This window comes from Phacochoerus africanus, chromosome X (genome assembly GCF_016906955.1).
Source record: "Phacochoerus africanus isolate WHEZ1 chromosome X, ROS_Pafr_v1, whole genome shotgun sequence".
NCBI lineage: Eukaryota > Metazoa > Chordata > Mammalia > Artiodactyla > Suidae > Phacochoerus > Phacochoerus africanus.
Window position 1 is genome coordinate 39,118,434 of NC_062560.1, and position 25,890 is coordinate 39,144,323.

The following is a 25,890-nucleotide window of genomic DNA, read 5'->3' on the forward strand; positions in this document are numbered from 1 at the left end:
ATCCTTACTTAACCTGATGCACCACAAGAGAACTCCTGACACTTTTCATCCACATCCACCCAAACTGCTATTCAACTCTTCAAAGCTCATAGAGGAAAACATTTCTCCTCTCATGTCGAGTTGCTGTACTAGCCAAGACTAAGAAGTTTGCTGAATTTTTTTTTTTTTACTAAATAAAATATTTAGCCATATAAGATTTCTTGGACCACCTCTCTTTTTTAACCATGTGGATCAGGATTTTAGACTCACCTGGTTATTTTGTTTGTGGGCACTTAGCTCTTTGGGAGAGACAGTTTACGTATACATATGCTAAATAATGTGTATCTTTCTGGGCTCCCAAGACCTCTCAGCTCTGAGTCAGCTGTGTTGTTTTGGCCTTAAATACCACTTAGAGAGGTATTAAAATCTAGAAGTTGAGATCATGAGCCGTAAACCCATACTGCCTGCCACTCAGCAGCTCTAAGACTTGAAACAAGTTAATCTCTGCTACTCTGATTCTCATCCTTAATGTTCACCAGTACCTGCTTGGGAGGGTTATTGAGATTAAATATGTTACTACTTGGGCAACACTTAGCGTGTAAATTGGTACCTAATGGCCCAATAAATATTAGCTGCTCTTATTGTATTTCTGTAGTTTGCTCACAACAAACCACACCTTCATTAAAATATCAGTAAATATCAAGCAAGTAATAACAGTGACAATATAGAAATCAGGCAGCAAGTAATGTCTGTATCACTAATTTTTGCAGTTTGTAACAACAAATGGCATCAGCTAGTTCCATATTCTTGTTAACATTTTAAAACTATCAGATGACAGAATTGCTCTAATTGTGTTCATTATCATGTATTCGTTTGTATTTAAAATCTCAGATTAATCTTGAATATTTAATAAGAGTTTTAAAGATTTTTTTGCAGTGGATTGTAAGACAATATCTCTTAATTTGCTCTGTTCATTTTAGGTTGATACTGTAAAGCGCTTGCTTATTAAAAAATTACCTCCTGTTCTTGCTATCCAACTAAAACGATTCGACTATGACTGGGAAAGAGAATGTGCAATCAAATTTAATGATTACTTTGAATTTCCTCGCGAGCTGGATATGGAACCTTACACAGTTGCAGGTGTTGCAAAGCTGGAAGGAGATAACGTAAACCAAGAGAGTCAGCTGATAAAACAGAATGAGCAGTCTGACAGTGAGACAGCAGGAAGCACAAAATACAGACTCGTGGGGGTGCTTGTCCACAGTGGTCAAGCAAGCGGGGGACATTACTATTCTTATATCATTCAGAGGAATGGAGGAGATGGAGAGAGAAATCGCTGGTATAAATTTGATGATGGAGATGTAACAGAGTGTAAAATGGACGACGATGAAGAAATGAAAAACCAGTGTTTTGGTGGAGAGTACATGGGAGAAGTATTCGATCACATGATGAAGCGCATGTCATACAGGCGCCAGAAAAGGTGGTGGAATGCTTATATACTTTTTTATGAACGATTGGACACAATAGACCAAGGTGATGAGTTGATAAAATATATATCAGAGCTTGCTATCACCACAAGACCCCATCAGATTATTATGCCGTCAGCCATTGAGAGAAGTGTACGGAAACAAAATGTGCAATTCATGCATAACCGGATGCAGTACAGTTTGGAATATTTTCAGTTTATGAAAAAACTGCTTACATGTAATGGTGTTTACTTAAATCCTCCTCCAGGTAAGTATCTAGAATTTCTCTTCTCTGCAATAAAGCATACCTCTTAATTTATTTGTATGATTTCTTAGGCATCAACTTTTTTTTTCCTTTGGTGGTTTTAAAGTCATATTTCAGGTGACTATTACCTTTGAGCGGTACGTATTGTCTTGCTGTTTAGAAACAGGAGCTTTTGTCACAACAATTTCTTTTTTACTGTGACAAGCATTAGTTGAAGTGTGCTTTCGTGAACTATTAAGATTTAATTCGTAAGTAGCCTAAAAAGGGTTTTAATGAAGTTATTAGGACTTTTGAACATTGGTGGTAGTGTAGATTTGTTTGAAAAGGAAAGTGGGGCTTGGGCGTAGAAATTTATTTTACTTTATTTTTTAATCTGTATTTTTAGGGCAAGATCACCTGTTGCCTGAAGCAGAAGAGATCACTATGATTAGCATTCAGCTTGCTGCTAGGTTCCTCTTTACCACAGGATTTCACACCAAGAAAATAGTCCGTGGCTCTGCCAGTGACTGGTACGTTGTTTTGGATTTTCATTCTTACTATACTAGCATTTGGTTTGGTTCTTTAATATACTATTTTATCTTTTCTAAATTCATAATAATCTTGTTTCAGATTTGGAATGCAGAATTTAAAAATTCTCAGCAGCAATAGTGAGAGAAATCATACTTAAATAATTACTGACATTAAATACGGCCTTTTATTATCCAGGAGCTGGCCTCTGCTTCTGTTACCTTTTGTCATGTCTTTGACATCCCTATACAAAAGGTTACAGGATGGCCTCTATACTTCTAACTGTGAAAGTATAGAGGACATTATAATACCTTGATTTAACAAGTTTTACTTTCTATTCTAGTAGTAGTATGCTAAGGGAAGGCAGGTATTCTTTAGTCATTGAACCTAGGAAGAGTTTAGTCATAGATTTGTAGAGGACTATATAAGTATCCACCTATCACAGAATAGACCAAGTCATAGTATTCATCTGTCATTTTAATATTAGTATTAGAAGCAGCTTCTCTCTCTCCAGTAGTAAAAGAAATTCATTGATTTTTATTTGGTTCATAGAGAGCCATTCCTATACCATGGGAAACATGTTAAATGAATCAATAATCATAGATTTTTGCTTTGTTTCGTCTTAGGTATGATGCATTGTGTATTCTCCTTCGTCACAGCAAGAATGTACGTTTTTGGTTTGCTCATAATGTCCTTTTCAATGTTTCAAATCGCTTCTCTGAATACCTTCTGGAGTGCCCTAGTGCAGAAGTGAGAGGTGCATTTGCAAAACTTATAGTTTTTATTGCACATTTTTCCTTGCAAGATGGGCCATGTCCTTCACCTTTTGCATCTCCAGGACCTTCTAGTCAGGTAACCCAGTTGTCTTTCTAATGATTAAATGCTTACAAATAAATTGTTTCCTAGAAATTGAAGTTATATATATGCATCTGTTTGATATGTGTACCCAACAAACATGCGTGAGCACGCACACCATCTAATCTGGTGCCTCAATGTCTATGATTTCCATTAAAAGTTTAAAAGTGCTTCACAACACTTTTAATTGTTTTAATCACTTTTGGTGATTATTGGCTCTTGAGAGCATAACGAGAAATTCCCGTCGTGGCTCAGCAGAAATGAATCTGACTAACATCCATGAGGACGCAGGTTCCATCCCTGGCCTCACTCAGTGGGTTAAGGATCTGGCGTTGCCATGAGCTGTGGTGCTGGTCACAGACATGGCTGGGATCCCGAGTTGCTGGGGCTGTGGTGTAGGCCGGCAGCTACAGCTCTGATTCGACCCCTAGCCTGGGAATTTCATATGCTGCGGGTGCAGCTCTAAAAAGCAAAAAAAAAAAAAAAAAAAATTTTCTGATAATTCAGTTACATTTAGGGGCTTAATTATACATTTACTGTTATATAAAGTACATACATAAATTTAAATGGACTTCCCATTTGTTAGAACTCAGAACAGTATGAGGCCTCTATATTGAAATTGACATCATTTTTCAAACCCTTTATTAGAAAGCAACTCTAAAAATCATTTCCTTTTTATTTGGCTATGCTTATAACATACGGAAGTTCCCAGGCCAGGGATCAAACCCACGCCACAGCAGTGACTCAAACCATTGCAGTGACAAAACCAGAGCTTCAACCTATTGAGCCGCCAGGAAACTTTTTAAATCATCTCTTGTGTGATTAGTCCTTCCAGAAATTTAGGCCTATATTTAACATTTAATGTCCTTTTTTTATGCAAGCAGAATTATATCATACCTGCCCCTTGTTGCTGAAAAACAACCAATGTTTTATCCTTTACAGGCTTATGACAACTTAAGCCTGAGTGATCACTTACTAAGAGCAGTGCTAAATCTCTTGAGAAGAGAGGTCTCAGAGCATGGGCGTCATTTACAGCAGTATTTCAACCTGTTTGTAATGTATGCCAATTTAGGTAAGGATTTCAGTTTTCATACTTCTGTTTTAAGTCAAGTGATGAGATATAGCCTGGTCTAAAATAGAAACAGTGTTTCATAAAATCTATAATTGTGAATTTTATCTGAAACTTTTTTTTTTTTTTTAACTGTACTTTTGACCTTGTGCTTTATTTATGTGTCTTACCTCTGCAGCAGACACAGGTCAGGATCTATACCTTATCTCTTGAAGCGGTGGTGCTTGACCTGTCTATTTTTTTGAAAATACGGAATCCTAGGCCCCGTCCCACCCTAACTGAATCAGAATTCTCAAAGCTAACACAAGGATTCCACATTTTCAAAAGGTCCCTAGATGGTTGTAATACGCACCAAGTTTGGTGAAGGACTTAGTCTGTATGTAAGTTTCTGTCGAAGTAAACTAAATTAAGATTTAGGATAATGCAAATATGCACTTAAATAACCTGTTACTTATATTAAGTTCTATACCCAGATATCTCTGTCATTCCAGGTTTTTTTCTGTGTGAACTTACCAATCACCAATTGATCTGTGGCCCTTTTAACATAGCAACATTCTACTTTGTGTGTGTCTTCCTTTCCCTTACCTTTCCATACTGGAGATACTTGCATATTGGTAGCAGAAAAGAATATTTATTACACAAATAAGCATAAAGGGGAATCTGTATTTCATATTTAGAAATACTAAATCTTACGAATTTACAAAAATCCTATTCCCTTTAACTCCCTTTTTAGATATTTTCTGTTCAGAAAGCATACATCATTGGTCTATACTGTAGAACTTCCCTGCAAAAAACAAATACGGGTCTATAAACTTTAATATAAATCCTTAGGACCAGATATATGCTTTAGGGTCCAGAAAGGATTTAAGAAAGGTAAAATAGTGCATATACCATGGGTTACGTAACATCCCTAGATTAGGGTCCAAAATAGCACTTTGTAATCATACACATTAATGTATGTACAATAAAACATGAATACTCACACTGAGGGGATGAATGAAGACTATAAATAGCCTTTTGTCAGTTCAGGGCAGATTTTCATACCAACTTCATGAAAGAACTTTGTTCATATTTATGATAAGAGCTGTTTGAATCTCAGAATTTCAGATAAGGGATTGTGGACCTATATTTATTATATTTCTTTGAACATGGCAATAAATAAGATACCTATTTTCTAATGGAGTATAGAAGCAAATTAAAAGGTGCTATGAAATATGTTTATGGCTCTAATGGGGAAAATATAAAGTGCTATGGAAGTACATCATTGGGGTACCTGACCAAATTTGGGAAGAGAAAGGGGGCTTAATGGAAAAGTTGATGTGGGAATTGGTTGATTGTCCATCCAGAGTGAACAGCAGATGCAAAGACTTGAAATAAGCTCAGCATGGCTCACTGGAGGAAATGGAAGTCATTCAGTCTGACTAAAATCGATGTAATACGGAGATGGCAGAAGTAGTGAGCAGAATTCTCTAATCCTGCTATTCTGCAAACCCTGTGGCAGATCCTGGACTTTTATTTTGAGGGCATTGATGAACCATTGTAGAGTTTTAAATAGGCATGGTTTGTAGAAAAAACAACTTGACTGCAGTGTGGAATAGATTACAAGGGAGTAAGACCAGAAATTGTTAAAGATAATCTGGAGGCAGAAAAGTGGTGTAGCCTATGCTGGGAAACTGGTATTGAGGGGGATACAAATAGACAATTTCTGGTGCTTTTTGTTAGAGATAAGGCCAGGGGATTTGGTGATTGGATATTCCAGGAAAGAAAACACAGAAGAGATGTTAAGAATGATGCCAGTTGGAATTCCAGCCCAGTACAGTGCGTTAAAGGATATGGTGTTGCCACAGCTGCAGCTACAGCTCAGATTCAATCTCTGGCCCAGGAACTTGTATATGCTGCAAGGATGCGGCCATTTAAAAAAAAGAAAAGGAGTTCCCGTTGTGGTGCAGTGGAAATGAATCCAACTAGGAACCGTGAGGTTGTGGGTTCGATCCCTGGCCTCACTCGGTGGGTTAAGGATCTGGCGTTGCTGTGAGCTGTGGTGTAGGTCGCAGACTTTGCTTGGATCCCACATGGCTGTGGCTGTAGCTCCGATTCTACCCCTAGCCTGGGAACCTCCATGTGCCGTGGGCGCAGCCCTAAAAAAAAAGCAGAGGGAGGGAAGGAAGACAAACTGAGCAGGTAGTGCGAGAGGAAAAACGGGGAAAAAAAAAGCATGGACAGGGAATTTGCGTCCTTGTGACACCCAAATAGAGATGTCTGATAGAACAGTGAGCCCTCTTTGGAATCAGCTGAATAAAAATAGCTGGAACTTGAAGCCATTAGGGTGGCTTTAATCCTCCAGGGAAGACATACAGTGCGAGAAGTTAGCCTGAGATGGAAACTTTGAGGAGCAGGCGATTTTTAAGAGACAGAAGAAGGAGGATTCACAAACAAGAACAAGAAGAGGTAGAAAGAAAATGAGAGGAATCCAAGAAGGAGGAAGTGGTTATGGTTTGAAAAGTATTTTTTAAAACCAGAAAGGGAGAGGGTTCTGATTAAATAATACTTTGAAAGCTAAGTAAAAGTGATCTTCTGAGCATAAAAGTTGTAGAAAGTATTTTAGTAGCTATTGTGAATCCCTTCCATCCTGTTTTCTCTCATCTAATTTTTCCCCTCTCTTCCTGCTTCTCCCTTCTTTATTGTAGGTGTGGCGGAGAAGACACAGCTTCTAAAATTGAATGTGCCTGCTACCTTTATGCTTGTGTCTTTAGATGAAGGGCCAGGTCCTCCAATCAAGTATCAGTATGCTGAATTAGGCAAATTATACTCAGTAGTGTCACAGCTAATCCGCTGTTGCAATGTCTCGTCAAGAATGCAGTCTTCAATCAATGGTAAAGTCATATGCTCCATTCTCTACATTGGTTTAAAAATATTGCTGGCCATTTATAGTATTTGATTAAAAGTAATTCCGAAGATGTTTAAATATAAAACAAGCGCTTAAAAGTCCATGCTTTGGAATATTTCACAGTATTTTTTGAGTCCTGCACCTTTTTTATGTGTTTAAAGGGAATCTTTCTGTCTACTCACTACTATACTGAGGTTGGTACCTCATTTATGAAGTAGTTTAAGAGTTTACTTTTAAGAGTTCCCTGGTGGCCTAGTGGGTTAAGGATCCAGCATTGTCACCGCAGTGGCTTGGATCACTGCTGCGGCGTGGGTTTGATCCCTGGCCCAGGAGCCTTCTACATGCCGCAGGTGCAGCCAAAAAAAAAAGTATATAAGAAAATGCCAGTATTGCCATTTAAATCTTATATTTTATCGTCTTGATATACCCGATCATTGTAATGCTTATAGTTACTTTCTTGTTGTACTCGGGAGACTTGATTTAAAATACTATCTTCATAAAATAAATCTGTAAGCTATTTTCTGTGGTGGAAGCTGGGTGTTATTGTGGAGAAGCCGATTAGTTTTTCATTGATGACAAATCTGTATTCTAGGTAATCCTCCTCTTCCCAATCCTTTTGGTGATCCTAATTTATCACAACCTATAATGCCAATTCAGCAGAATGTGGCAGACATTTTATTTGTGAGGACAAGTTATGTGAAGAAAATCATTGAGGACTGCAGTAACTCAGAGGAAACCGTCAAATTGCTTCGTTTTTGCTGCTGGGAGAATCCTCAGTTTTCATCTACTGTCCTCAGTGAACTTCTCTGGCAGGTTAAAGGAAAATAAACATTCATATGTCTCTATAATTTGATTTATTGTTCCTTTATAAAAATTTTTTAAATAGTTTTTTTACGTATAATTGACTTTGCGATATTTTATTAGTTTCAGGTGTGCAACATAGTGATGCAATATTTTTATACATTACACATTACAAAATACTCTTGTTATTGCTTTAAACAAGTTATTCACCATGTCTTGTTTTTAGGTTGCATATTCTTACACTTACGAGCTCCGGCCCTATTTGGATCTGCTTTTGCAAATCTTACTGATTGAGGACTCCTGGCAGACTCACAGGTAGATACCCTTTTTTGTTGCTTGCCCAACTTTTAGCATAACTGAAATTACTGGTCAGCACATTTTTTTGTTTGTTTCTTTACCTCTTGGAGATTTAATAAGTGTTTTATCGTAAAACTTAAGAGTGAATACAGGAGTTCCCGTCGTGGCGCAGTGGTTAACGAATCCGACTAGGAACCATGAGGTTGCGGGTTCGGTCCCTGCCCTTGCTCAGGGGGTTAACGATCCGGCGTTGCCGTGAGCTGTGGTGTAGGTTGCAGACGTGGCTCGGATCGCACGTTGCTGTGGCTCTGGCGTAGGCCGGTGGCTACAGCTCCGATTCGACCCCTAGCCTGGGAACCTCCATATGCCGCGGGAGCGGCCCAAGAAAATGGCAAAAAGCCCAAAAAAAAAAAGAGTGAATAAAAGGGTCTCATGTTTCCTCACATTTTAATTTCATTTTATTTTTTCTCTCATTGCCCAAGTTGCATGTTTAACCTTTTTCTTTCAATTGGTATTGTTTTGTTGTTTTGGGGGTTTCTATTGTAAAGGTTTCAATTTCATTAATGATGCTGTAGGGGTTTTTTAGGATTAGATTATATCAGTTTTATAATTAATCACATGAGATAACATTTGGTTATCTAAAAATAGTCCCTTAGGTAAATATAGTCAGTCCCCATCATTCCTGGTAGTTACAATCTGAAAGCCGCTGTGAACACTAAATGAGGAAATGTTAAACGGTTGCTCCTGAGGGAAATACAGGGTTAGGTTCCCACAAGCCTCCGCTTGTATTTTTTCAGCCAAGCAATACATGACCTTTTTCAAATGAGTGTTTTTATTAAGATTGCATTCATGATAGATCATGTCTGGCCAAAGCTTACCTGACACCTGTTTTCTCTGCAGAGCACATCACAGCCTTCTTTGGCTTAGGAACACTAGACAGCACTTTAGCACTACCTGTTTACAGCCCTTTATAAACAGTGAAATCAACAAAAAGCACAAAAATGTAAAAAGGTATTCCTGAAATAGATAGGGGAAAAGATACTTGTTTTACAGTATGAACTGAAACAAGGCAGGGTATCACTTTGTTCCACTTCAGATGTGAACATGTGTTGGACAAGTCAAAATTTTTTTTGCCACTCTGCACGTAACTGAAGAAGCACCTCAGGAGTTGATTTTTGCCATTACAAATAAAGTTTAGTGAGTAGGCAGAATCGCACATACGGAATCCATGAATAAATGAGCATGAACTATAATTCGTTTTTCAGTATATGAGAAGTTTAGGGTTCAGTTTTTATTTTTTATTGTGGTTTTTTAATATTTATTTTAGAACTAAGGTTATCCCTCACACTTCCTCCAGAATTCCTTTTTTAGTTTTTTTGCCATGAAAGCTTAATAGGTTTGTTTGTTTGTTTAGGGCCACACCTGTGGCACATGGCGGTTCCCAGGCTAGGGGTCGAATCAGAGCTTAGCTGCTGGCCTACACCACAGCTCACAGTAACGCCAGATTCTTAATCCACTGAGTGAGGCCAGGGATCTAACCTGCGTCCTCATGGATACTAATCAGATTTGTTTCTGCTGAGCCATGACAGGAACTCCCCAATGTGTTATCTGTAATTCCCAAGAGTGATACAGACAGTGATGAACTGAGGAATTAGTCGAAATATTTGCCAGATTTTACAACTTCCCTCCCTACATGGATGATAGTATAAGAGTTTATCTGTGCAGTAGACAGCCTCCCAACTGTCAATGTGATAATAAAAGCAGAAACTTGAAAACAAGTTCTATAATGGTGCTTAAAGAGAAATTAAAATCTTGAGTCTTAGGATTACAAATGCCAGAATTCATGAATATTTTCAGATTATCACCAAAATTCCCACCAGCGATTTCAAACAATTGAATACTAATGTTGTAAAAATAGCATTAAACCAGAAATTACTTTTCATTAAGCACAAAATTTAGTAATTCCAAAACTATAGCTGTTTATTTTGAACCCTGCCAGTACCTCTCCCTATAAGATCAAAGGGTTTGAAACTTCTTAAGAGTTGGTCCTAATGGAATCTAACTTTTCACTCTTTTCTTTTAAAAATATTATATAGCTTGAGGAGTTCCCGTTGTGGCGCAGTGGTTGACGAATCTGACTAGGAACCATGAGGTTGCAGGTTCGGTCCCTGCCCTTGCTCAGTGGGTTAACGATCCGGCGTTGCTGTGAGCTGTGGTGTAGGTTGCAGACGCAGCTCGGATCCCGCGTTGCTGTGGCTCTGGCGTAGGCCGGTGGCTACAGCTCTGATTCAACCCCTAGCCTGGGAACCTCCATATGCCGCGGGAGCGGCCCAAGAAATAGCAACAACAACAACAACAAAAAAGACAAAAAAAAATATTATATAGCTTGAAACCAGTTACCCACATCTTAGCTCTCTTGTTTCATTAAGAGAAAGCAATGCTGCTAAAGGCACATGCGCTGGGTTAATAAACATGGGAATTTGACTTTTGTATAATGATTAGATATTGTTATGAGTCACTGGCACCAAGCTTGAAAATAATTTTCTCATAGTGGGCTTTTAAATTATTCAATAAGCAGTGTGTGAGTATTTTTGAAGCATCTGCCATGTGCCTGGCACTGCAAGGCATTGGGGAACAAGGGAGGCAGAGATAATATTGATAAAAACGGCATTCGAAAGTGGTTCCTTATGCACTTGACAAAACGAAGGTGAAAAAAAACAACAAAAAAACAGAATATACCTTGCAGTGTTTCAGATTAACCAGCAGGAAGCCTGTATATGGTTGATTGTGTAGTCTGAAAAGACGAATCTTGCAAAGTTGCAAAGTCATGATTTCCAAACAAAACAGATTGTAGGAATACATGTAATACCAAAAAAACAACCACTTTAACATTTTGATATGGTACATTCTATTAAGTAAAAGACACATGTACAAAAGGGTTTTTAAATTACTGATTGTACAAATAATGTTTCTTTATTGAGGTAAAATCCGCTTAACATAAAATTCACTATTTTAGCCATTTTAAAGTGTACAGTTCAGTGGCTCTTAGTACATTCAACATTGTCGTCCTACCATTTCCACTATTGAGTTCCACAATATTTTCATTACTCCAAAAGGAAAATGCAAGCCAAATGAAGCAGTCACTCCCTATTCCTCTCATCCCTCCAGCCCTTGGCAACCACTAATCTCCTTTTTGTCTCTAGATTGGTTTATCCATAGGCAAAATATCCAGGATATGCCTGGACATTTTATGTGAATGGAACTGTATATACACTGTGTTCTTTTGAATCTGGCATCTTTCACTTAGCATGATGTTCAAATTCATCCATGTTAGAGTACATATCAGAATTTTATTCCTTTTTATGTTGGAATAATATTCCGTTATATGGATAAATCACATTTTGTATATTCATCTGTTGATGGGTGTTTGAATTGTTTCTACCTTTTTGGCTATTGTGCATAATGCTGTTGTGAACATTCATGTTCAAGTTTTTAACACCTGTTTGCAGTTCCCTTGGTATATATTATACTTCTGAGTAGAATTGCAGGCAGGTCAATTTAATACTTTTTTTTTTTAATGGCCGCACCTGTGGCATATGGACGTTCCCAGCCTGGGGGTCAAATCGGAGCTGCAGCTGTGGCCTATGCCACAGCAACACCAGATCCGAGCCACATCTGTGACCTGTGCCACAGCTTGCAACAACGCCAAATCTTTAACCCACTGAGCTAGGCCAGGGATGGAACCCACATCCTCACTGAGACTATGTCAGGTCCTTAACCTGCCCAGCCATAGTGGGAACTCCTAAAATTTTTGCTGTTAAAATATTCATAACAAAATTAACCATTCTTATCATTTTTATGTGTACAATTTGGTGGAATTAAGTACATTCACAGTGTTGTGTTATCATTACCCCTATCTATCTCCAGAACTTTTTCAACATTCCAAACTGAAACTCTCTACCCATCTTTCTTGGTTTCTCTGATTTTGCCTATTTTAAGTACCTCATAAAAGTAGAATCATAAAATATTTTGTCGTTTCAGATTGATAATAAGTTGGGAAGAGCACAGACTGCTGGGCAGCCATATGACCTTGGGCATGCTATTAAACTAAATAGTTTAACCTCTTTGCCTATTTTTCTTATCTGTTCAAAAGTTTAATAAAGAGTACTTACTCGCTAGCATTAGATAACATCACTGAATCATTTACTGAATGGCACATAGTGAGTACTCAATAAATGTTATCTGCTCTTTGATTTTAAAAGTTTATTTAGGAGTTCCTGTCGTGGCGCAGTGGTTAACGAATCCGACCAGGAACCATGAGGTTGCGGGTTCGGTCCCTGCCCTTGCTCAGGGGGTTAACGATCCGGCGTTGCCCTGAGCTGTGGTGTAGGTTGCAGACGCGGCTCGGATCCCGCGTTGCTGTGGCTCTGGCGTAGGCCGGTGGCTACAGCTCTGATTCAACCCCTAGCCTGGGAACCTCCATATGCCGCGGGAGCGGCCCAAGAAATAGCAACAACAACAACAACCAAAAAGACAAAAAAAAAAAAAAGTTTATTTACTATCTGGTTCTCTTTCAGAATTCATAATGCACTTAAAGGAATCCCAGATGACCGAGATGGGCTGTTTGACACAATCCAGCGCTCTAAGAATCACTATCAAAAAAGAGCATACCAATGTATAAAATGTATGGTAGCTCTCTTTAGCAATTGTCCTGTTGCTTACCAGATTCTGCAGGTGAGGGGTTTTTAGATATATATATAATTTTGTAGATATCTAATCAGAATTAAGTTTTCTGTTTTAAAAGAAGGAGAATCATGAGAATTTGGAGTTGTCATTTTAACTTTGAAAAGCATTCTGAAACCTTTTACATATGTAGGCTTTTTTTCTTTTGAAGGGTAATGGAGATCTTAAAAGAAAGTGGACCTGGGCAGTGGAATGGCTTGGAGATGAACTTGAAAGGCGGCCGTACACTGGCAACCCTCAATACACTTACAACAATTGGTCTCCTCCGGTGCAAAGCAATGAAACATCAAATGGTTATTTCTTGGAGAGATCACATAGTGCTAGGATGACACTTGCAAAAGCTTGTGAACTCTGTCCAGAGGAGGTAAAAAAAGCCACCAGTGTGCAGCACGTAGAAATGGAAGAAAGAAAAGTAATTCCTTACTTTATAGGCCAGTGTTTATGTGTTAATGATAATGGAAAAAAATTACCTTGAATTTTTTCGGCTTTAATGTTTACTCTATGTGGTCTTAAGTTAATGAAGGGGTCTTCTTTTAGGAAAATTTTTGTGAAATTGCCTAAAATCTAGTATTTCTACAAGAACCCAAATCAGGTTTCTTTCAATTACTTTTTCTGTAGTAAAAGAAAGGTGGTTAGTGGGTCAGTTTTTAGATTTTAAAGATTTTATTGCAAATAGAAAAAAAATTTTAAGTAAACTTGAATTTGCCTACCTCATTCTTTAAATATTTTAAATTAGGAACCAGATGACCAAGATGCCCCAGATGAGCATGAGTCACCTCCACCTGAAGATGCCCCGCTGTACCCCCATTCACCTGGATCTCAGTATCAGCAGGTACCTCAGGCTTGGTTTGTGTTTTGATCCTTTAGAACCAATTGTTATGCTCTTTTTTTTCTTTTTTTTTTTTTTTTTTTTTTTTTGGTTATGCTCTTTTTAAAGAATGACTATGGTTTGGTTTGGTTTGGTTTGGTTTTTTGGCCAGACCCATGGCATTCGTCACGTACCAGAGCAGCAACCTGAGGTGCCACAGTGACAGCACTGGATCCTTAACCCACTGGGTCACAAGGAACTCCAAGAATGGTTTTTTTTGTTGTGACTATTAGAGGGATTATTTAGACTAGCCGTGCAGGCATGATCAAAAGAATGGTGGGCGTGGGGTCACAATGTGGCATGTTCCAACTTGCCCGTGTGGTGTTGTCCTGGTCAAGTGTGTGCCCCTCTTATACTACTAGTGGATGAAGTTAGTAAGACTGTGATAATTCACGTCAGTATAAAATGATGATTAGGCGTTCCCTAATGGCTCGCTGGGTAAAGGATCTGGCGTTGTCAGTGCCGTGGCTCCAGTCTCTGCTCTGGCATGGTGGATTCAGTCTGTGGACCCAGAACTTCTGCATGCTGTGGATGCAACCAAAAATAAAAATAAGTAAAATGAGGAGTTCCCGTCGTGGCGCAGTGGTTAACGAATCCGACTAGGAACCATGAGGTTGCGGGATCGGTCCCTGCCCTTGCTCAGTGGGTTAACGATCCGGCGTTGCCGTGAACTGTGGTGTAGGTTGCAGACGCGGCTCGGATCCTGCGTTGCTGTGGCTCTGGCGTAGGCTGGTGGCTACAGCTCCGATTCGACCCCTAGCCTGGGAACCTCCATATGCCGTGGGAGCGGCCCAAGAAATAGCAACAACAACAGCAACAACAAAAAAATAAGTAAAATGATAATATTTAGTACAATGGATTAAGACAATATTTCCTGTTAAGCTAAATCTGCAAACAGATTCTGAAGACACGTCCATGAAGAAAGAAGTGTTTGCTTATTACTTAGCCCAACCAAGACTTCAATGACTATAAAAACTGCTGGAAAACATCAGGGATTTGACAGGTTTCCATTAAATTTCCTATAAAATTAATAACTAGCTGAATAAATTAGATGAAGAAACTTTCTAAATGAAAACTTCTCTTTCTGAAACCCAGATGTGACTGATTCATATCTTTTGAGGCAGTGGTACTCAAACTTGGAGAAGTGTCAGAATCCCCCGGTGGGCTTGTTGTGGCAGAGTGCTAGGCCCCACCCCAGAGTTTCTGATTAAGTCTAGGGTGGGACCAGAAAATACATCTCTAACAAGTTCCCAAGTTTACTTTTGGTCTAGGAACCATGCTTTCAGAACCATTATTTAAGCATTCTTTCTTACATATCAGACTGCGAATAGAAGCATGCTGAATAGTTAGGAAATGGAGTTCTCATTGTGGCTTAGTGGATTAAGAACCACACGGTGTCCGTGAGGATACGAGTTCAATCCCTGGCCTTACTCAGTGGGTTAAGGATCTGGCGTTGCCACAAGCTGTGGCATAGGCTGCAGATGCAGCTCGGATCTGGTGTTGCTGTGGCTGTGATGCAAGCTGGCAGCTGCAGCTCCGATTTGACCCCTAACTCAGAAACTTCCATATGCCGCAGGTGCGGCTGTAAAAGGGGGGAAAGAAAAAGAAAATACATATTCAACACATTTGTCTTCATAATTAGAAATCGTAGAAAGTAAAGCCTAAAATCTTCTTGGCTCGGCTGGTGGGAATATACAGAAAAATGAGATTCAGGGGTTTCAAACATTAAGGAAACCAAATCTATCGGGGAGGGTTCCTCAGCCTTGAAAAAGCTCATCTAGGAGTTCCCGTCGTGGCGCAGTGGTTAACAAATCCGACTAGGAACCATGAGGTTGCGGGTTCGGTCCCTGCCCTTGCTCAGTGGGTTAACGATCCGGCGTTGCCGTGAGCTGTGGTGTAGGTTGCAGACGCGGCTCGGATCCCGCATTGCTGTGGCTCTGGCGTAGGCCGGTGGCTACAGCTCCGATTCGACCCCTAGTCTGGGAACCTCCATATGCCGCGGGAGCGGCCCAAGAAATAGCAAAAAGACCAAAAAAAAAAAAAAAAGCTCATCTAGTGAGCATGGCTGGTTGATCCATTATCTTCTTCAACATTGTTTCGTTTTCATTAACATCATTCCGTGTTCAGGGTTGTTGCTTATACAGATCTCATATGATCAGCCAGAGCTATCATATGGAAGTTCCAGAGTGCTTTAGAAGAGTGAGAACAGATGTGTTCAAGCTCACAGACCACTTTTTGCCAATTTTTTTTTTACCTCGAGCAGTAATGGGCTGTGTTATTCCTGATTTGTTAGACTTGAGTCTAAATAATTTTTAACACTTAAAATCACTTTGGCCAAAGAATCAAACGGTGTTCTCGATTCAGGGCGTTGGGGTTAGCATTTAGGCTACCTTTGCCCTTTGAAACCAATCCCACCCCCCCACCATTAGCCCACACATAGTCACTCTTTGTAACTCCCAGGAATAAAAGAAATGTTGACACTTACATGGACTTTGGAGAGTTTGTTGTTGTTTTTTTGTTTGTTTGTCTTTCTGCCTTTTCTAGGGCCACTCCCTTGGCATGTGGAGGTTCCCAGGCTAGGGGTCGAATCGGAGCTGTAGCCGCTGGCCTACACCACAGCCACAGCAACTGGGGACCCGAGCCGCGTCTGCAACCTACACCACAGCTCACGGCAACGCCACATCCTTAACCCACTGAGCAAGGGCAGGGACCGAACCCGCAACCTCATGGTTCCTAGTCGGATTCGTTAACCACTGCGCCACGACGGGAACTCCAGACTTTGGAGAGTTTTGAAGTTGAAATTTAATATGTGGCCAGTTTTAACATGCAGATCTCTTCTCCCCTCCCAGAATAACCATGTGCATGGACAGCCGTATACAGGCCCCGCAGCACATCACATGAACAACCCTCAGAGAACTGGCCAACGAGCACAAGAAAATTATGAAGGCAGTGAAGAAGTATCCCCACCTCAGACGAAGGATCAGTGAAATGCACATGATTAACTGGTTCCATCAAGACTGTGCACCCAGGCCTTACAGTCCAACCTTTTTCTGTGTCTGGCTAATATTTAAAACTAGAAAAACTATTCCTAATCAACATGGAGTGGAGAGTTTATTCACTGTCTTATCTGCAGAAATTTGCTGTCAATATATAACCCGCCTGCAGTGGAAAGTGTATAGTGTTTTGTAATAAATGGCCTGATGCTAATGTGTAAATGGCAAAGGTGTATATAGTATATTAATGTTTGACTGTTAATTCTTAAGCAAGAAACTTTTTTCTTGATGAGACTCACAGATCTACAAAAACTGCAAAAGTTAATTTTCTTGTTATACCCATTGCACTCTGCAACCAGTGTTGCCTGCCTCACGGCAGTTGGATCAACTCCTTTACAAAAAAAAAAACAACAAATCAACAGCAACAAAACAGAGCCCATCCTGTCAGCCACACCAGTAGTTTCATGTTAATTCTTTGCCACTGGAGTCAGTTTTATTATGAGCAATGTAAGGCTGGTAACCTTTAAATTATTTGGTTGATGTGGAAAATTGGTGATGTAACATTGTTTCTAGATCTTTTTCATTACCTTTTTATTCTGATGTTAGGTTAATCACTTTGAAGCTATAGTTATGCTGTAACATTTAGCATGGCTTCACACCAGGTTAGTGTAGCCAACGAGGAAAAAATTACCATAATGACAGCAGTTGTCCCAGTGTGGCAGCTGTAGTGCTCAGAGCTTTTCCTTCTTACACCTAGAATATAAAATACACAATGAGGGGAGAAATGTGATACACAGGTGGTTTTAAGTTACACATATGTTGCTTACATCTAATGTTTGACAGTCCAATCTCTGGGTAGGATAAAGAAACTTAAGGTATCAGTAACGGGAATTTTTAAAGATTTAAAAAACAAATATGCAAAAATTTGCTATGCCAGGATGCTTGGAGCCTACTAGAAGACTGTATTTGGTGTGTTTGTTCTGGTTTTTTTGGTAGCGCTTATTAGGAGAATATTCTACAACTTTCCTTCTGCTGGATCCCAGTGAAGTGGAAGTCATCAGAATCCCACACACAGTACTTCGAGCACCACTGCACCAAGATACCTGTCTGAGCTTCCGCTCAGTCACACTTTTACTTGAAAGCAAGAATTGTCCTAACTCCTTTTCCATTATTCCAAAAATTTTAACCTTTGAAGCAGGGTCTAATTAAAAAGGAAACTGGTTAGTTAATATAATGGAGGTATCGTAATTTCAGAATAAACAAAGATAAGGAACTTATCAGATAATGCTGTATTTAAAAGAGAATTGGTAACTCGGATGTGTGTAATTTTTTGGAACCTGTCTAAAAACCAAATACCCCTGCAAACAGATACAGTCCATCCTATTCTATTTAAATATTTTGCTGTTTTATTTTATAGAAATTATTTTGCTGAATTCACAAATAGAATTTGATTTAAGAAGAACTTTTTGTCCTGTGGTGTGTTTTTGGTTTTTTTGGTTACTTTTTTGTCTTTTTTTTTTTTTTTTTTTTTTAAGGACTGCCTATTAAAATGAATTCTGTGCATAGCATGCCTAGGCATGACACTTAATTCAGGCATTCAGTCACAATAAGTTTTTGTGCACAGAAAGATTTGACCTTTGGCCCTTTGCTACTAAAGATTTAGAGAAAAACAGGATGTCGACACTGTAAAAGTTTCCTAACATAATCAATCTTGTACTTTTTGTATGTTTTTTATATACATGTATATTTAATGAGCACAAGCTTGGTTGTATTTTTTACAATTCAGTTAATAGGAAAATGTTTTGTCAAAAAGGCTATAGTTGGAATTGAACAAAGGAGAAACGAAATTGAGAATTGTGTTATTTTGTGATTAAAAGGGGCAGGGGTTTAAGATAAAGCTTTGGCTATCTTACTTGCAGTCAACCTATGCTTCTAGGTTTTCTGTAATACTAGGAAATTTTGACACCAGATAGATCCTGTTTTTACCTTAAGTATATTACATCTGCGTTTGTTAGGTATGAGCAAAAAAGTCATACACACTGTCTGCAATTCCACTTAGTAATTTTAATTTAAAAGTTCCTCAATTCCAAGCTTCCTTAACAGTGAGCAAAATAGGTGGAATTTCCTTGGACGAGTTGCTGTTGTTGAGTATGCCATCTCACCATCTGAGGTGTATTTCCTGCCCCTTAACAAAAGTATGTAATATACTTAATTTAAAAACTAATGACTTCAAGACATGAAAAACTTGACATTTTAAAAGGCTGTGAATTTTTCCCCTCAGAGGGAGATCCCCCCCCCCCCCCCCCCCCCGCTTGGTTGCTTTGAATTTATAAGTCCCCTAGTGCCAGGTGAGGGCCTGTGACTCCTTTCCCTCTCCGTTTGAGGAAGTCATCTGTGTTGTGACCAGGATCTAGGGAAAGTGAATGGAGAGAGTTATTTTTGTTTGTTTGTGCAAATTATTTTCTATATTTAACTCTTAAGGAAGCATTAATGTATAACTGAAAATTTTAAGATGCATGTTATTGTAAGAGCAACATAGTGGTGATTTTGAGGTCTTTTTCTGAACATAAATGGCACATTTTAAACTTCAAGTCTTCAAAGTGCCTAAAGATGATTTAATTCTCCCTCAACTGATTTCTTGAGCCATATATATATTTCCTATTTTAAATGTTGGTTGCGGAATCGCTAGTCTTCCTTTCAAAGAAGTACCCCAGAATTCCAAGTGGCATGATTACTTTATAGAAGACAGTAGACTCTGTTAAAGACTGAAGCTATTTTCGTTGTTAATCTGTGTGAACAAGGGCTTTGCCCTATTGGATCTAAGTATTTCAGTGCACAACTTGGTAAAAACCACATTGCTGCTGTTTCTTAATCCTCCACCAACCAAATTTTCATGTCCAGCTTTGTAGAGGCAGAAACAACATAATCATTTTTGGGGGTTTGGGGGGTTTTGTCTTTCGTTGATTCTTCTCTCAATGATCATTTCCCAACCATGTCTCTTTTAGCTGTTGAGTGTACAAATTTAGAATTATGAAAATGTTTTATATTTTTTTCATGATTAACTTTTATCAGTGAATGATAACAACTTCAGTATTTAATCCTAGTAGTGGGTTAAAAAGACAAGGAGCCTTTTTTATTTGAATTACATTTGTAAATGAAAGCCACAGTCTGAATATTCAGAGGACTACTCCAAAATAGTTCCTTTGACTTTTTTCTTAGTACTTTTCCAGCATATGTTCTCCTGTGAACTCTTACTTTGCTGCATTTTGTGGTTAATTTGATGGATATATCCTGCCTTATTTAGAATTGTAACGGGATTTAAAAAAAAAAAAATGCCTTTTCATGATAAGAGCCCAATTTTGGTCTCGAGTTTGAAGGTACTGCCAAGAAAGAAAACCACCACTCCCCTCCCCCCAGTTTTTGTTTCCCGAGAGGAAAACGATTCAGTACCGTGTCATAATGGGGCTCAACCAGAATTGGACCTGCACCTATGTGAGTGTTTAGGGTTTGAAAATAAGGTTTTGGGTGTAAGAAATCACTACACAAGTGCTAAATGTATTAAGAACTTGCTGATTGTATTTATGGTCATTTTAATTATTTCACGTTTGCAGAAATGTAGCACTTTTCCTCCAAATTTATGGGTGTAAGAAAAAGGGGGGCAAGGTGCATCATGTTTTAAATTTGCAAATGAGTGAAAATTTTTTTCATTTTGAAATCCAGATGCCCAAAAGGAGACTTCACCACCCAGGTCACATACTTCTCAGCCTTTTACAAGCCAACAGACTCAAGATTGTCCACAGTTCCTAAGATTTAGCACATATACAAAAATAAAACTTTATAAATTAAATTTTGGTTTCCCCTTTTATTTATTAAAATAAGATTTCTAAATGGAAGGTAAATTAAAGGTGTCGTAGATTTGAAGGGAACTTTAAAAGGGAAATGTTTACAAGCAGAGGAATTCAGCCCTCATTTTGTATATTCACATGTAAGCCAAAAGATGGGATTGTCATCCAGTTGCTGGCTTAACTGTTCATTCTAAAAACAAGATTTGGAAAACACTTTGGGGTTCAAAGTTCATTTAAATCAGAAATAAAGCAGGTCACATATTTGAGGGGTCAAGAGAAGTCAAAATTCATTTAATTTGCTAGCAAATTGCATCATCTCTGCTTTTTAGTATCTGAAAAGTAATTCTTTGTTGCCATGTTACCAGGAAATATGATTTCCTACTGGTGCTCCCCTGCAGCTGGGTTACTGCAAAGGTGACTGCTAAAGAGAGCCCTAATTTTCTTCAAGTTGTATATAAATGTTTTTCAAAAGTAGAACCAGAGGATTAATAAACCAGTGTTCTGTAGTTTGGAAAACTCCAGCTGGATTAAATCATTGGAATTTTAAGTATTTTTAGCTACATGAACACACTTAACTGAAAGTAAATATAGTCACTGATACTTTGAACTGCTTCATTGTAATCTGATAATTTATAAGTAGTTAAGTTAAATCAAAATTTAAAGCTGGAATTCTATAAAAGGTTTTCATAACTTGGTTGCTTTTTTTTTTTTCTTTTTAGGGCCACACCTGAGTCATAAGGAGGTTCCCAGACTAGGGGTGCGATTGGAGCTGTAGCCGCTGGCCTACACCACAGCCACGCCAGATCCTGAACCCAGATCCTGAGCGAGGCTGGGGATCGAATCTGCACCCTCATGGATACTAGTCAGATTGGTTTCCTCAGTGCCACAGAGGGAATTCTGATAACTCATTTTAATATATAAAATTTCAAGGGAACTGTTCTTAAAACTACGGTGAAACTTTTCCTCCACAAAACAAATCACAGACCTATATAAAAATCAGTTTTTTGGTGTTCCCTCATGGCTCAGTAGGTTGAGGATCCGGCATTGTCACTGCTGTGACTCAGTGGCATAGGTTTGATCCCTGGTTCAGGAATTTGTGCGTGCCCTAGGCATGGCCAAAAAAATTGGATATTTAAAGGCATTCCACTTACATGTATGAAACTGAAGAGTAAAATAGGAATGCTTTTAGTTTTCATCTAAAAATAGGTGAGCTCTGGAGTTCCTGTTGTGGTTCAGCGGTTAACGAACCTGACTAGCATCCATGAGGACACAGATTCGATCCCTGGCCTCGCTCAGTGGGTTCAGGATCTGGCATTGCCATGAGCTGTGGTGCTGGTCACAGACACGGCTCGGATCCCCCATGTGTCTGTGGCTGTGGTGTAGGCCAGCAGCTACAGCTGATTCAACCCCTAGCCTGGGAACCTCCATATGCCGCAAGTGCGGCCCTAAAAAGAACCCCCCAAAAAATAAGTCGTCTCACTGTGCTCCATTCACATTAGAATATACTGTGATTTCATCAAATCTGGGCTGCTGCTCGGAGGTGCTCCAGTAAGCAAGGTCAGGGACCTTGAGGGATGTCCAAACGGGAATCCCATCTGGTTGTGATCCAGGTCACGGCAAATGCCTTATACCAAGAAATCGAAGTTTTTCATTGCGGTCTTTTCTCAAGTTGCTTATTTGTCCATTAACCTACCCAAGCAGAGAAACCCTATTTTTGTGTGTAATTAATGGCAAAAGTGGCTGGGACACGTGTGTAGGAAGCACCAGTTTGATGGAACTGTACCTTTGAGGAGCTGTCGATCCAGCCTTGTGCAAGCAAGTCCTCTGAGCCCATCGTGCTCTCCAGATGGCGCTTCACCTACACGACACCAAGCGGACTTTCGGCCGGCCCTTCGCCACCCCGCTGCCCCAGAGGGAGCACAGCGGGGGCCACGGTGCGAGACAGAAGTCTGTTCGTTTTTCCAAGTGTATAGACGTGAACGTATTCCAGATGGCTGCTCGGGACACTGGAAAGCGTCCCGTGAGGTCCTTTGGAGGGATTCACTTGCAGGAGGATTCAAAATGCGCTCTTAGGAGTTCTCAGCTAATGCTTGCCCACCCGCTGAAACACTGGGTCTGGCTTCTCTGGCTTCAGAAGTAAAGATAGTTTGGGGTCTTAAACCTGGGGCTTCAGGGGACCAGGGAGAAGGCAGACTTTGTGTCATGAAGGTTCCGAATCCTCCCTTGGGACCTGCCTCAATGCTGCCTGCACCATGGCTGTTAGCAAGGAAGAGCCTCTGCCAAGGGACGACATCACCCCTGACGTTCAGCGTGTCGAAGAAAAGTCTCTACCTTTAGGATGTGGCGCTGAAGGGGTTTCTGATGTAAATTAGTATGTTCTGCTAACAGGGAAACCACTTTTCTGGCTGTGTGTTTAAAATGAGAAATCCGGATGGCGATTGTTGAAAGCTGCTGAGGACCTTCCCTTGCCGAAAATACCCATCGGTAGTACCAGTGGTTTAGTTCTTCCAGGCGGCGACCTTCAGAATGTCTTAAGCATGTAGTACAGAAATGCTTGCTTAGCAAGAGGGGCCTGGGGCAGATCCCTGACGGCTGTGCTAACTTAGCAGCTTTTCCTTAGGAAGCCTGACCACGTCAAAGGCTAAGGCGATGAATGTGCTTCTAAACACAGCAAGGCACGAAGTCAGTTTTAAATACCAAACTCTCAAGTTGTAGTTAGTCTTCTCTATTGCCCCAAGGTTGGGATTTTTAATGAAAAACCAAAAACCAAGAATTCAGGTTTGCAGTAAAATAGGAACTTTCTAATTTACTGCAAAGTTTCTAGTTTACTGAAGGTTGGTTTACTGTCCCTAGGGATCCAAGTGCCAGATAAACTGGATGTTGGGTTTCTGTTTCTCACATATCTGCACAGTGTTGGACGGTTGAAAGAGGCTTCTTAACACTGAGTTAAGCAGATACTCTGTTCTTACAGAGAAAAGAATACAACACAGTGGAGTTCCCATTGTGGCGCAGCAGAAACAAAACCTGACTAGTAACCATGAGGACTCGGGTTCGATCCCTGGCCTCACTCAGTGGGTTGAGAGTCTGGCATTGCCATGAGCGGTGGTATAGGTCGCAGACGTGGCTCAGATCCAGAATTGCTGTGGCTGTGGTGTAGGCCGGCGGCTACAGCTCCAATTAGACCCCAAGCCTGGAAACCTCCGCATGCCGCAGGTGCGGCCCTAGAAAAGGCAAAAAGACCAAAAAGAAAAAAAAAAAAAAGAACCAACGAACTAAGAGAGGGATTTCAAGCTTCAAGTGGGCAACGGGGGCATCAGTGCCAAGGAGTGACTTTGTGTGATTGTAAGTATAAGTACAGATATGAGGGCTTAAAGTCATTACCTTTAAAACAATAATTTGGAGTGAACATGCGAGAAGAAACTTGAAGCTAAAAACAAGAACAATCAAAAGAAAACCTTGTGTGTCACTCTATAATATCCAATCTTACCATGAGAAAGATTCCATCCCTAGCCCTGGAACTTCCATATGCCACAGGTAAGGCCCTAAAAAGAAGAAAAAAGAAAAACCGATTTCTGGGTCCCACTCCTGGACACTAAGCATAGGCATGGTGGGCCCAGGAATCTGAAATACCTGTTAAAGTTCTGAATGTAACTGCAATCAGGTTTGAAAACCATTTCCACAGTGCGCTGCTGTTCTTTAAATAAAAAGGGAGGGGGTGCCAAACCTTAAACCTACTGGCAAGTACACAGACAAATACAACACCAAGTACCTATTACCCAGAACTGCTTGTTTGCTTCAAGTATTATTTTCATTCAAGGAAATCAGGTCCTGGAGTTCCTGCTGTGGCACAGTGGGTTAAGGATCCGGTGTTGCTGCAGCTGTGGTGTAGGTTGCAGCTCCAGCTCGGACTTGATCCCTGGCCAGGGAACTTCCATCTGCCTAGGGGGTGGCGGAAAATAAAAAAAAAAAAAATATATATATATATATATATATATAGAAATCAGGTACTATGATAAAGCTCCCATTTTCCCCTCATTCTCAGCCCCATTCGCTTCCCCTGCTTTAGAAGCCACCACGGTCATGACTCAGCGTGTGTCCTTCAGGTGAGTGTGTGACTGGTGCCCAGCCCTGCTGACAAGCGGCCAGGTAGGCGCTTCACAGCCCGATGCTGTGCATTTCCCGGGGAAAACCACAAAGTGTGTTTCTCCAGAGGGGGAGCAGGGGGATCTTTCTTAACTCCAAGAAAAAAGGAAAAGATTTGGTAAGTGCAGGGACATCTACAGGGTTCTGTGTGAGCAAAACGTCCACAGCGTAGTATATTCTAGGCAAAGGTATCAAAGGTGCAAAGGAAATTTCTCCAGAAGCAGTCAAGGGTTGCGGGTTAGAAATGGTTTTCTCCACAGATGTGGGATGTGACATGACTGCTGATGGAAGCCATTTTCACATGCTGAGGTACGGGGCAGTCATTCTGGCTTACACATGAGTTAACTTGAATTTTTTTTTTTCTTTTGTCTTTCTAGGGCCACACCCACGGCATCTGGAGGTTCCCAGGCTAGGGGTCAAATCAGAGCTGCAGCTGCCGGCCTACACCACAGCCACACAGGATCCGAGCCGTGTCTGCAACCTACACCACAGCTCACAGCAATGCCTGATCCTTAACCCACAGAGCGAGGTCAGGAATTGAACCCAGTCCTCATGGATACTAGTCGGGTTCATTACCACTTGCTGAGCCACAACAGGAAGTCCTGACATGAATTTTATGCTAACTGAAAGAGCCTGTTTGTGGCCTCTCAAACATACATTGTCCATCCGCTTTAATCCTAAAAGAAAAGGGCACATTGAGTAGAAGTAAAGAATGGCCACGTGAAAAATAAAGATTAAATGCCTTCCTTCCTGGGTCACTAATGCTGGTATCCCTTTGATGATAAGAGTCCTTTCCCAGCTGCCAAGGCCATACTGACTTGCTGTGAACGTGCTGATCTGCTCTTTTTTTAAACCTTGAAGGAATGTATCCCTGACTTGTTGAATGTTCTTCCTTCTAAGATATAAAACTGGGCGGGGAGTTCCCCTTGTGGTGCAGTGGAAAGGAATCCGACTAGTATCCATGAGGATGCAGATTCAATCTCTGGCCTCGCTCAGTGGGTCAAGGATCCGGTGTTGCCGTGAGCTGTGGTGTAGGTTGCAGACACAGCTCGGATCTGGCGTTGCCGTGGCTGTGGTGTCGGCCGACAGCTGCAGCTCTGATTCAAACCATCGCCTAGGAACCTCCATCTGCTGTGGGTGGGGCCCTAAAAAGGAAAAAAAGTAAATTTTTT

The 25,890-nt window shown here is 40.2% G+C and overlaps 1 protein-coding gene across 4 annotated transcripts in view; it reads left to right on the forward strand.

Moving 5' to 3' along the window:
* Positions 1 to 20,577, forward strand: part of USP9X (ubiquitin specific peptidase 9 X-linked) — a 131,407-nt gene extending 110,830 nt beyond the window's left edge. For 2 of the 4 annotated variants that reach the window (XM_047765208.1, XM_047765209.1), the window contains exons 35-45: positions 960 to 1,713; positions 2,096 to 2,219; positions 2,844 to 3,069; positions 4,015 to 4,144; positions 6,829 to 7,014; positions 7,621 to 7,841; positions 8,056 to 8,144; positions 12,704 to 12,860; positions 13,021 to 13,281; positions 13,606 to 13,701; positions 16,587 to 20,577. In XM_047765208.1, coding sequence (XP_047621164.1) covers positions 960 to 1,713; positions 2,096 to 2,219; positions 2,844 to 3,069; positions 4,015 to 4,144; positions 6,829 to 7,014; positions 7,621 to 7,841; positions 8,056 to 8,144; positions 12,704 to 12,860; positions 13,021 to 13,281; positions 13,606 to 13,701; positions 16,587 to 16,724 — 2,382 coding nt within the window. In that variant the 3' untranslated portion in view covers positions 16,725 to 20,577. The remainder of the gene's footprint in view (positions 1 to 959; positions 1,714 to 2,095; positions 2,220 to 2,843; positions 3,070 to 4,014; positions 4,145 to 6,828; positions 7,015 to 7,620; positions 7,842 to 8,055; positions 8,145 to 12,703; positions 12,861 to 13,020; positions 13,282 to 13,605; positions 13,702 to 16,586) is intronic. The other 2 variants (XM_047765211.1, XM_047765212.1) reach the window with 1 other exon arrangement.
* Positions 20,578 to 25,890: the final 5,313 nt, after the last annotated feature.